The sequence below is a fragment of the Pipistrellus hanaki genome, assembly GCF_964339955.1.
Source record: "Pipistrellus hanaki genome assembly, chromosome: 11".
Classification (NCBI taxonomy): Eukaryota; Metazoa; Chordata; class Mammalia; order Chiroptera; family Vespertilionidae; genus Pipistrellus; species Pipistrellus hanaki.
Genome location: NC_140513.1, coordinates 53,661,673 through 53,678,596, shown reverse-complemented (window position 1 = coordinate 53,678,596; position 16,924 = coordinate 53,661,673). Strand labels below are relative to the sequence as shown.

Genomic DNA, 16,924 nt, shown 5'->3' with positions numbered 1-16,924 from the left:
TGACTGTCCCCCGTCTTGTCTTTCCCACTTTCACTCGCCTAGTTCAAGGGGCCCCCACTGCGTGTACCACAGAAACAGCTTCCTGAGAGCAACCCTCCCCTGGTCCGGGAGAGCAGGATCCTGGTATGCTGCCCTATGTATCTCCCCAAGAGGATGGGCATAACACTGTGCACACAGGTGTTTCACACACATGTGTGCTGTAGAAAATGCTAAGTGAATGAATAGATATCCGGGAAACTGGTATACTCTCAGGGCAGTGGTTCCCACATGAGACTCAGGCCACATCCTTAGGCGCATGTGACGGAGAGCCTTTGGAAGCTCACAGAGAATGGGAACTAGAAAATTTGTTTCTTTGGTTGCATAAAAAGCATAGCAACCAAATATTTTTTATGATTGAAGACACCTGCCTCTGCTAAGGGAGGGATTCCACACCGAATCAGGGCATTGGGGCCAATCGACATGGTGAACTGTGAGACTATCAGCCTTCTTCCTCCATTTATCCCCCAGGGAGCGGCCAGGTTTATGCCCTTCGGGCATGGGACAAGAAGACTCTTTTCTAGGTAATTCAACTAACTCAAGAGAGGAAACCTGAATACAACAATCCCAGTATGATCACCCTAAAATGAAGCCATTACAGTGAATAAACTCCATCATCCACCCCTCTCTCTGCCCCGCCCCCAGCTTTGCGGTCCTACACCTACTGGAAAACAGCAGCTGCCGTCACCAGATGTTGTAGAAAGCTAACACCAGAGAGTGAAAACAAACAAGGAAATTAATAGGAAACAAACCATTCAGGACGGGGAACATAATTATTATTAACATTCTCAGGTGTCTAACATACTTTCATTCATAAAATAAAAAAGAGACAGTGAACAACACTTACAATTTAAAATATAATTTACGTTTAAATAGGAATTTAAAGAAAATGTGACATTTAACCATCAATGAACGCGTAGATCATAAAGTTAAAGCAAAAAAAAAAAAAAAAAAAAAAAAAAAAAAAAAAAAAAAGAATTTAGAAAAAAGAAAGAAATGAAAAAAGAATCAGAAAGCATAAAATCATGGTCAGTCCAGGTCTAGAGGCTGAATAATGGAAGTTTTGAAAAGGAAGGACACAGAAATAGAAGGGGACTTTTTTTTTTTTTTAAGTTAAAGAAAATTTTCCAGAACTAATGAATGTGTGCTTCCAGATGGTAAGCATCTGCTGAACGCCCAGCTACGGATAGAGGGGCCCACACTAAGAACCAGTCAGTTTCCTGAAGTTACTGGAAATGTCCCTGCCCTTGGAAGGGCCTTCCCGCTCTCTGTCCACCTGCCCCACACAGCGCCCGGTAGCCTCCTTCACAAAGCCTTTCCCAATCACCCTTTCCCTCTGCTGCCCTTCGGTCTGAGTGACCCCTCGCTCATTCCATGCCTGCCCTGTGCCCTGTGCATGGATCACATCTCACACGATGTTTTCTATTTCTTTTCTGCATGTGTTTCCTGCTACCAGGGGCAACACTGCATCCTACTGAATTCCAACACAGGGCCAAGTGCACAGCGGGGATTACTTATTAATTGTGCGCTAAACAGTTTCATTTAAAAGTTTACATTTTAAAAATAAAATTCTTCTGCATACATCATTTTCCCAAAGCCTTGCAAAAAGACTTCCCTGAGTAAAAGCACAATGGCCGCCCACTGTTCCCTGAAATGGAGCTAGAGGTTGCTGATAGGATCTCATTACACACTAACCCTGCGATCTGACAGGGCGATTTGGGACCACGGGTCATGCTGATGGCAATCTGGCCTGCCTGTGGCCCTTGCACAGAATTGATTTTAAGGATTCTAAGGCTACTGGGTCTTTTCATTTCTCCTGAACCCATTTCTTAAAGTGCAGTAAGGCGGCATCCCACGTACCATGCACTCTTATTAATTCTGACTCTTCGGAAACAAGTCATCTCTGTGATGTAAAAATGATAAAAAACTGATCACACAATCTCCCATAATCAGGAAATTGGCACTTATTTCTCCCAACAAAAGAGGATTCTCAAGCTAAATTATGAGTCTTAAAGGGATACAATAAATCAAATTAGTAAGAATCAATTACAAAAAAATTACAATGAAAATAATTAGGTATCCCTCAAATGGAAAAAAAAAAAAATCTGAATTTGCGCTGCCTGATTTGCATCAGTATTCACAAAAACAAACAAACAAACAAAAAACCCTGCTTTAAAATGTGTATTGTTTTTTTCTCCTGTGATAAAATGAACAAAACAAGTATTTATGAAGCACCTACTCTGTGAAAGGAACTGTGCTAGGGAGATTCTGAGAGGATCTGCTCTCAACGAGCTCATTTATTCTCTAGCTGAAGGGCCAGAGAGCGTTCTGCTCACTGTGCCGGCACATGCGGGCCATATCCACAGCACAGAACAAAGCAAAACAACACACATAGAGTTGAGCGAAAGAACCGTATCTAGGATTTTATTTTAGTCAAGTTCAGAAACAGGGCGTCTGGGATGCTGGCCATATTCAGGTCCTTGAAGTAGGTCCTTCCATACAGGACGCTCAGTTTGTAATCACTCCATAGGATACCTACTTCAGACTGGAACACTGCACTTTTCTGAAAGTTACTAATCAGGAAAGAGTTCAGAAAACAGCAACACTGATGCCTGTGTCCCCCTTGCAGACTCCTGATGCAGCTGGGCTGGCTGTGGCCCAGCCACAGGCTGGGTTGAAATCACCAGGAAGAGAACCTCTGCAGGAGAGTCACTGCACTGAATCCCCTGGAGATGAGGACGCAAATCTGAGGTGAAGAACACAGGAGCAGGAGGAGATTTGGGGAAGGAAGTGTAAAAGTGCTCTACTTTCAGCAAATACAAAGTCCAACAGAATATCCACCAGGTTGTACTAAAGGGATACAGATGAGCCTGGAGCTGGAAAGAAGACTGGTTGGGGGCAGTACTAGTAAAGGCAGGCAGCTTATCTGATAAAACCTGGTATTTTTGTTGTTGTTGTTGTTAATCCTTACCTGAGGATATTTTCCCATTTATTTTTCAGAGAGAGTGGAAGGGAAGGGAAAAGACACACACAGAGAAACATCAGTGTGAGAGAGACACATCGCCTGGTTGATTCTCACAGGATTCTCATAGGATTCTCACAGGGTTTGAAAGTCTAGGAAAGAGAACAGGCTTTGGACCTGGGTCTGAATCCTGCCTTTGCCTCTATTTGTAAGAATTTGGACAACTTTTCTAGTCTCCTGAGCCTCCACATCCTCAGGATATATGCAGCCACCTCTCTCTTCCAGACGGTTGTTAAGCCTTAAACAGCGCACCACTGGTTAACCCCCAAGCTGTGCGTCTTTTATTTCACTCCAATCCTCATCCGTGGTGGCTAATACTATACTTCTTCACATAAAAACATATTTCAAACATATGAAGAAGTATAGAGAATAACAGCACATTCCCATATAGTATACAACACTCAGATATAGCACTACTAAATACAATGATCAAGTCACTGGTTTTGGTGAATTTCTGAACAGGTACTTGTGTACTAGCATTTCCATCCATTACATCTTGAGACGTAAGAAGGAATATACATTTGGTCTCTATGACTCCCCTCCTTTCCTGGCAGAGAGCTCCTAAAACCTTCCCAATCTCCTTAGTGATAAGTGGAATGAAGGGGCTAAGCACAAAATCTAAGCACAGAGTGAGGGGTGGACGGGTACAGAGGTGGTATAAATGAGTATTCACTGCTGGAGAGGGTAGGAGTAAGCAGTGAATCTTCCCCTCTGCATCTCACCTTATACCCCCTCACCCCCAAATGATCACAACAGGAGAGATCTTCTATAAATAAACAAAGATTGCAATCTGCTTTAAACTTCTATATTATACTCTTAAGAGTATATACTCTTCAACTGTGACCTTTCAAATAAAAAACCATATTGACAGGAAACTGTCACAAGAGGGGAGAAGAAATGCCAGCCCCACCCTCGGCTTGTGTTTGTGAGTGCAGTTGACACAATACACACAATATGGCAGAGAGGTGACCAGGGCACTCTGAGTCACATCTTTGTGTTCTATTAGGAGAAACTGAATGGACTGAGCATCCATCAGGGAAGACTAAAGACAGAAGACATTTCCTGAAAACCTTTCACTGCTTTTAGAAACTTTGCTGTCTCTACCTACCACACAGAAACCAAACCTAGTTTTCGCAAAGAGCAGAGACCTTTAGTTGACCAATGCTTAAGGGTTTGCACTGGTTTCTATAAATGCTACTATTTGGTTTGAAAACCTAGAAGAACCGGAAATATCTGAAAAACTGAAGATCAGGACCATGTCCCATCCCATAGCTATCATTTCATAAGTATCTACCAAGGGTAACCCATACACATAATCTCTTTAATCCTCCCAATGACACAAAAGACAGGTTTTTCCATTTCACAAATAAGGAAAATGAAACCCCGAGAAATTATGTAACTCGTGCGAGGACGCCTGAAACCAAAGAGCTGAGCAGAATTTGAATCCTAGCTGTGTCTCAAACACCAGTTCTTGTATCAGAAAGCCAGTCCAGTTCTCATTGCTCCACTACCTCTTTACTGAAGTACGATAGGTCAAATTAGGATTGTCAGCAATAAAGCTCAGAGCTTCAGCTATATTTACACTCGCTGGCTGTTTGAAAATGCAGAGGTGAAGAAGTGTGATGTATGCTAGGAAGCAGGATGAGAGCTGCTCTGTGAGCAATGAGAACTGGAGGTCTTTTTGCCGGTGGCATGGCCTTGCCTAATTTCTCCTGATCCCTGTGTCCTCACCTCGAACATAGGAGACCGGCTTACCCAATTTCACATCTAAACCTCTCTCATATATGCATTAGAATCCAGTAGGATAAGTGGACTGGGTCATTTGCAAATGAGGAGATGGCATCTATCCCAATGTACAAAGAACCTTAATGTAAATTTTCAGAACCAATGAATCTCATTCTGTGCAAAACCACTGCTGAGATTAAAACCAGTAAGTCTTACTTTAAAACCTTAATGTAAAGATTTTTAACTTTATTCATTTTTAAACCCTCCTTTTCTTTGTTTTTATTTCTGTAAGAATGAATACTACAGTTAGACCATTTCCCAATTATTCTGTTTCTGTTGATGGGTCTTTACAAAAAGATGAGTTAATAACTAAAAGACCCAATAGATATTCTAAGGAAAAGAAAAGGTAGGTTAGCCTTCTTCTTGTGGAAAATTCTCAAATCTCATTAAGGACAACTAATTACCAAATACAACAAAGATTGTGAACAAGCAAGGTTAAAATTTAGAAGACCAAAGTTGCATGTAAATGCAAAAATACAGCCTCTTTTTGAAGCCAGAAATATTAGAACTGTATTCTCCTGTAATGGGCTCTATTATCATTTCCTACTAATTAACAAAAGGACACCTGCTAACAAAGGACTAATAGGACAGGATTCAAATCCCTGCTCCGCTGCTCCCAGCTCTGCAGGAAAGAGAGGGTGCGTGGCCCTCAGCCTCAGGGTGCCTGGATATAAGTAAGAGGCAATGATATTTACTGGTAGAACTGCTATGTTGGTGAAATGAGATGATGAATGTAATCAAAGCAGGTACCAAATATTCTTTCTTTTCTTCTCTTGTCCCCTTTGGCAGGAGAAAAATGTTATTGATGGCCATTTCCTTGACATGGTCACCAACAGCTAAAGTTCTACTTCTTTATCTATCAAAGCTCAATGACGTCTTTAGTTAGAGCGGGGGGGGGGGGGGGAGGGGGGGGGAATGAATTCTGAATGAAACTAAATTTGCAAAGTTCAATTCAGGGATTGCAATTGAAATATTAGTATAAATCACCAAATCATACTATATTAGATTTGGGATTTAGTACTTTGCAACAAAAGGCATTCAAGAAAGAACACATTAGTATATATTTCACATTGGCAGCCAATGATTGTGCAAAATGGCCTGGTTTTCCCAGGTGAAATCCCGCAGAGCATCTACAAGTCTCACAGGGACCCTCTGCTGCCTCCTGCACTTTGAGCAACGTCCAACCGGCCTTTCGCACTAACAATTCTGGAAGGACACAGAAGATTTATACGATAACGAGAACGTCAGTAAATTTCCTCACACCTCTGTGGTTTCTTTTGAAAAATCTGAGAAGAGATTTGGGAAAGGAAAGAGACAGATTTGCCCACTGACATATAAATACCTGTCACTTTAGCACTAAATCATGCTACCCTCAACCCAAAGAATAGTAGCACTTAGAGAACACCTCCCTCCAAGGCCGCAGAGCCCCCTGATGCCCCTGACGAGCAGGAAGCAGCGGGAGGTATTTTAAGACACTGAGACAAGGTACATGCCAGCAGCCCTAAGAACCTGTGAGTTGGGACAGTGAACATCATAGGAGGGTGTTGCATAGCACTGACACAAGTCTCAGTGCATTCTAGGAAAGCAGGCAATCACACCACAGGAGCATACCATTTCAAATAAAAAACCATATTGACAATTTGAATACAAAATGAGCCGTTGCTTCTCCAGGCTTTGGGAGCAGAGAGAGGCATTGTGCTTGGCACAATGAATATTGTTTGGGAGTGATTTCCCCTGGAGACCTTCCCTTCAGAGGAATCCTTGGAAAGCTCCTGAGATGCCCTCAGGTGGGCTGCAAACCTCTGGGAAGAGAAGCTGAGGGACATTTCTTGAGCTAGTGTCAGGCACTGTGCCAGGAGCTTTTTACTTCTCATGTTTCAGACCTTTATCTTCAGTCAGCATAGAGTGAACCTGTCTGACCACTCCCTGGGGCAGGGGTGGGGAATGTCCAGCCCGAGGGCTATGTAAGGCCCACAGAATCATTTGGTCTGGCCCTGCCAAGGCAACCACAGGCAGCACTCAAAATTCAATAAACGTAGGAGCCTTTTTCAAAGCAACATAAATTTATATTAAGTGAATGAGGTTATAAATGGCCTGGGACAGAAAAAAAGGTTCTCCCTCCCTGCCCTAGAGGGTTCAGAAAAGTCATCCTAAGCTGAAGCAATGTGACAGGTTTTCCCAATCTATCTTTTCATTCAGTGTAAGGGATCCAGGGACCAAGAGCAAGTGGCTCATGGCCCAGCAGTGATCTGCTTGAAATAGCTCTGTCTGAGGAACAAACAGCCACACTGTATGTGCTAAGCTGCATCACAAAGTCCCACAAACTACCCTCTTTCCCTGAAAATAAGACAGTGTCTTCTATTAATTTTTGCTCCCAAAGATGCACTAGGTCTTATTTTCAGGGGATGTCTTATTTTTCCATGAAGAAGAATACGGTACACATTTATTGTTAAATGACAATAAAGGAAATTTATTACCTGTATACGGTACGGTAGTACGGTAGTTGTCAACACAAACCAGACAAACTGTGAATCCTACAGTATCAAGAATTTACTCATTTATTCAATAACAATATGTCATCATCTTCTGGAACATCACCATAACAATCCAATTCCTGAATTTCCTGGTGAATTTCTTGTGACTCCATTTCTTTCAGAATCAGTGGACCAAATCTCTCATGTTTAGCCTAGGGGGGGGGGGGGCTTATTTTCAGGGGATGCCTTATATTTCACTCAGAAAGAAACCTGTAAGTAGGTCTTATTTTCGGAGGATGTCATATTTTCGGGGAAACACGGTAGTGGCTCAAACAGCACATATGTATCTCACAGTGTCTTGAGAAGTCCAGCATCCTCTATTCAGGGTTTCTCAAGGCTATAATCAAGGGCTCGGCTAGGCTGCCCTGTTATCCGGGAGCCTAAGTAAAGATGATTCTGCTTCTGAGCTTACTCAGGTTTCTGATGATGCCACTTCCTTATGGTGGTAGGACTGAGGGCCCTGCTCCTTACTAGCTGTGGGTCACCCCTAGGTCCTAGAAGCCACACCCAGTGCCCTGACCCCTGGCTCTCTCCTCAGGTAGTCACACATGGCAGTCCGCTTCTCCTTGGCCAGGAGGAGGACCCCTCTCCCTCCAGTCTACTAGGACGGTTTTATATAATATGATCATGGGAGGGACATCCCCCCAACTTTGTCATGTAATATAATCTAACCGGGTGTGTGTGTGTATGTGTGTTCACTCCCATCACCTCTGGCAACTCTACCTGTTAGAAGCAAGTCACAAGTCCCACCTACACTCAAGAGGGAGGGGAGGGTGGGGATTGTACAGGGTGTGGCCAATAGAGGCCTATGTAGTAAGCAGAGGAATGGCTGCTATGTGGAGAATGTAAAAGGGGAATGAGAATGGAGGTAGATGTATAGTGAACAAATAAAAATGACATGGAAGTAGATATTGCAAGAGGGCCATTAAAGATAAGAACAACCGGGCTCTCTGACTGTAATGCACAAACAACAGGCCTCTTGCTTTACAGTGGCCATGACAAGCTACACTTTAAAAAGCAAAATATAATAAAAATGTAAGTGGTGATAAAAGCCATGAAGGGAAGGAACATGGGAAAAGGGCTCAGAGAGTGCTGACAGGTAAGGTCTGAAATAAGGGCTCGGAAAGCCACAAAAATGCAATGACATCTGAGCAGAGCCTGAGTGGAGACTGAGCTGAGGAGACCTGCAGCGGAGGAGATCTGGGCAGAAGGACCAGTATGGTGAGATGAGTGAGGGTGCCCGTGGGTATGAGGAACAGTGGGAGGTTGTCGATGCTGGCTGGTGCAGAGTGAGAGAGAGGGAGCTTAGAAGGAATGTAGGAAATGAAGTCAGACCATCTGACCTTGTAACTCATGATGAGAACTTTCAATTGCACTGTAAATGGGGAATGACTGGAGAGTCCTGTGTAGACAGGGGCTCATCGATGCCTCTCTGAGGAGGTGAGAGGAAGCTGTGTAAGACAGGTGTCATGTAGGCAGGTGGGGTATTCCAGGAAGGGTCCAGCCAGTGCACAGTCCCCATGCAGGGAAGAGCTTGAAGCAAGGGAGAGATGGAAAGGCGGGTGAGGCTGCAGTAGGAGGGAGAGGAAGACAGACTTGGGGACACAGAGCACGCAGGGACTATCACATGCAGCTAGTGTATTAGTAGCTCCGACTGATAAAGTGAGACTCCACAGCATACTTTCCCATATCTGTGCAATATCTTTAAATGCACAATATCTCTGTTATGATTAATTACTTTCACTGTCTTTAGAGACACAGTGAATGAATATTATTAATTCACCAATTCCAGCCTACTTAAAATTGGATTGCTTATGGTGCCTCAAATATATTAGGAACTTTTTAAATTTTCAGTATGTTCCCCAAGGTTGTAGTAAAAATCAGAACCCTCTTCCCCCAGCATTTTCATTATTATGGTATATGAATTACACCACATATCATCTGACTTACAATTCCCTTTCACATATTCTCCTCTGAAAGTCTCTATACTCTTAAGTTAGCAACATTTTCCTCAAAATCACTTTTGAAAATCTGTCCTTTATGGATTATTTTTCAGTGTCAGGATTTGGAAAATCCCTGGCTATGACACACATCCTATTCCTTAAGCGAAGGATGGACATGTTCATTTATGACATTCTGAGGGGAACAATGCACCATGCATGCAGCTAAGAGCGCCCGGAAGGATGAGAAGATGGACACAGAGCAAGTGCCCTCCAGGAAACCAGCGCCTTCCCTGTGTTGTGGAGCACAGGATTCGAACGCATGAATGCCAAGTAATATACGTATTGATTTCCAATTCTACTACCACCAAGAAGCTTATAATCACTATCTTTACTCATCTTTGGAATGAAATAACTAAGAGGAAAGCCCTTGGGCAAGAAGCTTAATAATACTGATATAATATCACTTCAAGGATTAATATGATACTTTAAAATCAATGCAGGGAACTTTTAGTCCCACAGGCAACATTCCACCAGTGAGATTTGAATTTACTATTGAACGATTCTGAACGGGTATCTGAGGGTCCCGGTTTACTGTTCCCATTGCAGGCATGCTGGAGAAAGCCAGGCCATGTAGGTGTCCATTCAAGGGGAAAGCATTTCTGTAGAGAACCAAACCCCAACTACGCACAGCAATTTTCATGGTCAAACGACTTTTTCTCTTCACCTCTAGGAAATCTGCATTGGATTAAAATGTAAGGGCCAGTATAACCTTTCAGTGCAAACCAAGAAAGCTAAGGCTGGGAGGGAAACAGCCAGATCCAGCCCTGTCTATTATTCTACTTAAGGGGATAGTCCCCAGTACAGTGCCATGAAATAGATTTGCAGGGGGATTAAAAAAAGACAAAAACACTTAAAAATACCCTGATCCAAAATCAAGAGTCCATTTCCCTACTGAAAAAAGCAACCACTAATAGACAAAATCCAAGCAGTTAAACATCATCAGGCACACATCAAACTATAATACACAGGCTGGAGAGAAACCTAGTCCTCTGCTGTCTATAATGGAAACCACTGGCCACATGGGCAATGGAGCATTTAAAATGTGGCCAGTCCAAACCGAAATGGGCTGTCCGTGAAAAACCCATGGCATTTCAAAACTTAGCATAAGAAAAAAATGTTTTCCTAATAATTTTTAATGTTGGTTAATACTTTGGATATATTTAGTTAAGTAAAATATATTGCTTAAATAAATTTTACCTTTATTTTCACTTTCTTAATGTGGCTTCTAGGAAATTCAAAATTATGCACATGGCTTGCATCCTCCTTCTAATGGAGAATGCTGATTTAGTGCATTTCCCCTAGAACAGGGGTCCTCAAACTTTTTAAAGTGGGGGCCAGATCACGGTCCCTCAGAGAGCTGGAGGGCCGGACTATATGAACTACTAATTCCTACTGTAACACCTCGGCTGCGCTCACTGCCCAAAAAACCTGGCGGGCCGGATCAGACTCCTCTGCGGGCTGCATGTGGCCCGCGGGCCGTAGTTTGAAGACCCCTGCCCTAGAAGGTATCAGATACTCAAATTAGAAAATTGCCCAGTTGATGTGGCTCAGTGGTTGAGCATCGACCTATTAACCAGGAGGCCATGGTTCAATTCCTGGTTAGGGCTGGATCCCTAGTAGGAGGTGTGCAGGAGGCAGCTAATCAATGATTCTTTTTCATCATTGATGTTTCTATCTCTCTCCCCCTCTTCTTTGCTCTCTGAAATTTATTTATAATGGATTTATATCTTCTGTGCTGATTTTACTCATAGAGAATTTGTGCATATTATTTGCCATGTTCAAATTATTTATCTAGGCAGGTTAGAAACTTGTACTGGTTTATACTGCTCCTGTTAGAATAATTTCACAGTCCAAAGTGAAAGACTTTATAGCTCTGTTCTCTGTTCTCAAAAGCCCTGCTTGACAGGGCATACCTGTGGACCTGTGACCCCATCCACCTGCCTCACTCATCAGTTAGCTGGCATTTCCAGAAGGAATTGGCCGGGAAGCCCTCTGGGCCACTCTCTTCAGAGTGTATGTACCTTATGCAGTTAGGCTGTGAGGTGTGGAGAGTAGGGACTCAATTTCAGTTCCATTTCTACCTGCACTGCATCTCAAACTGGTCTTCACACAAAAGTGAATGCATTTGGTAATTGTGGGTCACCTGGGTAAAGCTGATGGCTTAGGGAGAAGAGCTTCCCTTCCTGTTCTTTGAATTAGAGCAATTTTATCACATTAGGCACTGGCTGTCCACTGTGCTTCATAATTCATTTACTCAAATATCCAAATGCCACTGGCTGACAGACCTGAGCTGGGGGCTGGACATGCAGTGCTGAGTTAGTCAGGCACAGCCTTGTCCTTACCAGGGAGGAGAAACAAAAGCACACACATCACAAAATTACAATAATTGGCCTGTGCCACCAAGGGAAAGCAGCTGGAATCATGAGAGGGACATTGGCCAGGGAACCTAATGTTACTGGGGGGTCAAGAAGGCTTCTAAGTAACCTTCACACTGGACCTGTGGGAGCTATTTGCCTGGCAAGGTGGAGGGGCAAGGGCAGGCTGACCATGATGAGAGGGCCTTTAAAGCTGTGCTAAACATTTTCAGCATAATCCTAAAAGCAATGAAAAGCCACTGAAGGGTTTTAGGCAAGATAATGATGTGATCAGCTTTGCCTTTTAAAAATATCACTCTGGACAGGCCACAGTGTGGTGGAAACCAGAGGGAAGGGAGTGGGGGTGGGGGGCTTAGAAGGAGCCTAATATATGCTGATGGAAGGTGGTTTGACTTTAGGTGGTGGGCAACCAGTGCAATATACAGAACTTGATAAAAAATGATTAAAAAAAAATATTGCTCTGGAGGTGGATAAGAGTGGATGTAGGACCTACACAGAGCACACCAACAAATTCATAAAAATTAATCAAACTCTCTTTGGTCATTATTTCAATAGACACTAAGATTCAAAAATAAAAGAGGTGTGTCTGATCTACAACCACAAGATCTGAAGAGCAGAAAGCATCCTGGAGTATTCATCTAACACAAGTTATTCTCCAAGTACCCTCCGAGCATCAACTCCCACTGATTCCCCTGGCCTGGCCATGGAGCTGTTACCTCAGCCCCTGTCCTCATGCAAGCCAATCTTGCTCATTCTGGACCAGCACCCACCCATATTGGCTGACCAGCTCCTGGGGTCACAGAGAGGCTGAGTTGTCAAAGACTTAGCACACTGCATGAGTGTGAGGATATTCTTGGTGCTTTTTTGTGCCTAAGAACTGGGTGCCCCTCGGTATTAGCTACATTCTTGTGTCCCTTCTCAAGGACATTTGGGTTCTGAACAAGCACATGTGACCTGCCAGCATCTTTCAAGAACACTATATCCATTGTCTGTTCTCAAGGCAAGAAATTCACAGAGGAAAGAAATCATTTCTATCATAAACCAAATAAACACAGATTACCTAAATTCTATAGAATGAGTCCATGAACTTTTGGTTTGTTCTGAAGTCTTTGGGATGACACTTATTTGCATATGCATGTGGCCTGCCCATATGTAACTGCTTTTCTGGAACTAACTTGGGATTGCCAGATGATGGGCCTTTACTGTTCTGGATGGCAGATATCCGTTCAATTGCAAACAGCCATAAAACTAATATGTTGGCAGCTACAAAGCACATTCAGCATTCTATTAAAAATGTGTCATTTCTAAAAGTGTAAATCTCCCCCAATTAGCTTTTCCTATAATCCTTTTTATTAAAATTAAATGCCTCACCCTAGGTGGTTTCAATGGATAGAGCGTTGGCCTGTGGACTGAAGGGTTGCAGGCTAGATCCCCATTTGGGGGCATTCAGGAGGCAGCCAAACAATGATTCCCTTTCATCACTGATGTTTCTCTCTGTCTCTACCTCTTCCTTCCTTTCTGAAATAAATAAAATTAAAAGATTAAATAAAAATGTCTCAACCCCACAATTTGTTTCCTTTCTGAGTTTCCGCTGCCACCCTCCGACAGCGAAAGTCCCTTCCCGCCTAAATGAAGGTGAGAGCATCCTTCTCAGAGGGAGGACCATCAACGTAAAGTATATAGGCTCAGGAAGCAGTCACACTGGGTTCCATCCTGGCTTCATCCCCTACTAAGTGTATAACTTTGGGAAAGTTTCTTAAATTCTCTGGCCCTCGTTTTTTAATGGCCCTTGTTTTTTTTCATGCATGAAATGCGGTGAGCCTCCTATATTCATTTTTTTGATGCTGCCATAACAAATTAGCACCAACAAGTGAAAACAAGAGAAACGTACTCTTTCAAAGTTCAAGGGCCTACAACCCTGCAGTGGAGGTGTCAGCAGGGTGGCTTCTTTCCAGAGACTCTCTGGGAAAATCCTTCCTCGCCTCTCCCCACTCCCGGGGGCTCCTGGCATTCCGGAACCTCTGTGTCTTCTTGTCTCAGAAACATACCACTCCTTGGATTTAGGGCTTACCCGAACTCCAGCAGGAGTGTTACTTTCAAGATCATTAATTAATTACATTTGAGAATCAATCTATTTCCAAATAAGATCACATTCTGAGGTACTGGGTAGCCCTGAATTTGGGGGACTGCACCTACCTACAGTAGAGCATCGTTCCATTGTACCCAGGAACGGTGATGGGTCCCCACTGAGTTTTAGTACCACAGTAGGTATTTAATCCCTTTTCTATATTATTAATTGTTCAACTGTGTTCTATTTTTTCTATTCAGAAAAAAAGGTTACTTTTAGAGATGGCTTTGCGTATATAAAGGACACGGTACTGAAAATGCATTAGTGCTCAGTAAGTACTAGGTTTTTCTTCCCTTCCCCTATGTTTATCTTGGCCTTGCAATGTGTTACTAGCACAATTCATGTGTACATCCCAAGTAATCAAAGGGCACTTCAAAGTTCTACATAAAGATAAGGACAAACGTTTCTTGCCCCTGTATGATTTCTTATGGCGAGGCAGGGTGAGTAGTTCCCTTCTCAGAACCTGACTTGTTACGGTTGCTTAAGTACGAAGGACTACAGGTACCTTTAAGAGATTTTTGGATGTCTGTGGAATATGAAGGTCATGAAGAAGGCTCTGAAACTTGATTTTTGCTGTTCTTTCCCTAATGTCCAATCCATTTGGTCCATTGTCAGTTAAATGCCCGGTTCCTATTGCTTACCACCACATTACTTATAGATTTTCCTTCCTCCTATAATCCCATCTCTGATGTAGTTTAAGAAGAAAAACAAAAATAGAAACGTTATTTCCACATAGTTTGTTCATCTTCAAAACAGCTGTCCTATCCTAGGTAAACAAAGGCTGAATGAAACTGCAGCTGGCAGCAGGGGGCAGTAAAGAGTTAGTCAGCACTGCCTCCTGCACTGTCCTGCTTCCTTTCATCCCACACCTTTCCTTTTCTTATCTCTTTCCCACTAATGCTCACTATCCAAGCACATGGAGACTGGGCCAATGCCCAGGCTATCTTCCCTAGGACCACCAAAGATACTGAAACCCCAACTTGCAATTCTCAAAGAAACTAGTCTCAAGAGTAAGCAGTTTTCCAAATAGCAATTGCATTTCACTTAAATACATTCAGCCTTGCTTCAGGTCTCTACTCTAGGTTGCAAACGGCTCTACAGCAAGAAGAGGGAGGAGCAGGGTAAGAGCATCGGCTGCTTTGCCCTCTTACACCTCATGCCATCAGAGATTGCTCCAGTTCTGCCTGGTTCTTTCCAAGGCAGAGCTCCATTGCCTCTATGATAACTTCCTTCTCCCGTGGCCTGCCTACCACATTAACTGGAACAAATGCTGACCTGTGCTTTGCTTGGAGAGGAAGGAGAATTACAAACAACCCTCCAGCACAGCCAGCATGGCTCAGTGGTTGAACGCAGACTTATGAACCAGGAAGTCACATTTCAATTCCCAGTCAAGGTATATGTCCGGGTTGTGGGCCTGATCTGTAGTGTAGGGCGGGCAAGAGGCAGCTGATCAATGTTCTCTCTAATCATTGATGTTTCTATCTCTCTTTCCCTCTCACTCTTTGGAATTAATAAAAATATATTTAAAGAAAACAAACAAACAAAACAACCCTTCAGAGACTGTAGTGAAGCTGTATGAACAAAAACTCACTTCACAGAAATTATTCAACTTCCTATCTTTTCACACCTCTGGGAATTACTATTTCTTAATATTATCCTAATTTTCTTTCTTATCATCACTTGAAAATTAAAGTAGCATTAATAACATCTTACAGCTACCCTGACATTATGTGCCACCCAAGCCGTCCACACAATGTAGTCTGTTAAACACACCACAGTCATATAAAATACTACAGCATCCCTCAGTTACTTCAATGTGAGCCTTAAAAGTACCCCCATCCCATTGATAGTGCTATTCCTGAAGTCAATGAACCTCCAGACAAGGTGCTGAGGAAGCAGAAGTACACCCAACCTAAAACATGGCTCAAAGAGAAGCTTACAAGTTACCGGGAGGGATACCCTGAACTTGTAAAGTGACCCCTTACCTGGATTGGGTTGAAGGTATTCGATTGTTTTGGTCATTATTTCCATCACAGCCCTGCTGGTGACATCCACTTTCTGAAATGAGAAAATTAATATTCTAAATGACAAAGACCATTAGCTGTAGAATCTTAGTTTTCCCTTGAGTAGATACCGAACCACAGGCAATGCAATAGGGTAACAACAAGTCCTGAGTGGAAGGTGAGGGGCTGAGGGCTGTGAGGAGTGAGGATGGCTTTGAATCCCACGTGATCTATCGAGACTGGAAAGCCTACATCATCTGAAGAGGATACTGGTCATTTCCTAAAATTTATTTCAAAATATACTTCATTGTCTTCTGGCAAAATAAGGTGAGGATAGCTCCCTCTTCCCATAAAAAGCTTGAGATGATCTCTAAAATGGTTCAATATTTAACCGACCCAGAAAAAAATAAAGAAGGAAGGCCTGGGGTCAGGTGGGGGCTTGACAAAAAGGAGGGGTAAAGGAAGGGATGGGGGATATCTATAATACCTCAACAATAAAAACGAATGAATTCATTATTATAATTCTAAAAAAAAGAAGAAAAAAAAAAAAGAAAAAAAAAGAAAGTTTTAAATCTTTGTGTTCACTTGAAGAACATCTGTGAAACTGCCCAGGCCATCGGAAGTATGCATTTCCAAAATTCCACTAAGTCTCTGAAAGACATCTCTTCACAGAAAAGATTCCATTACACTGCCATGCTGTCAACACAAGGCTGGGTTGGTAGGGGTGCCCAGGCCAAATGGTGGGGCTGGACAGGCCCCATGACCCAGGAACAGTACAGGACTTTGGCTGCCCGGGCTTAAAAATGCAGAGCAATGCTGAATGTAAATCTTTAGATCATTGAGCACATCCAGGTAAACAAAATCCCCAGGTGAGCCCCGGATTTACAGAGCACATAGCAGGATTAACAGGAGCTCACCCTGCCTCACGGGGATGATCCGTATTGAAAAATAGCAAACTGTTCCTAAACCAGAAGAGGGTGCACAGGAGAAAAAGATATCCCAGGAGAAACAAGTATTTATGGCCCAGGAATACATTCA

General features: G+C 42.9%; 1 protein-coding gene across 2 annotated transcripts in view; it reads right to left on the bottom strand.

The window, feature by feature from the left end:
* Positions 1-16,924, bottom strand: part of SH3GL2 (SH3 domain containing GRB2 like 2, endophilin A1) — a 173,426-nt gene that overhangs the window by 12,641 nt on the left and 143,861 nt on the right. For both annotated transcript variants that reach the window (XM_084898086.1, XM_084898087.1), the window contains one exon: positions 15,869-15,941. In XM_084898086.1, the coding sequence (XP_084754212.1) occupies positions 15,869-15,941 (73 nt within the window). The remainder of the gene's footprint in view (positions 1-15,868; positions 15,942-16,924) is intronic.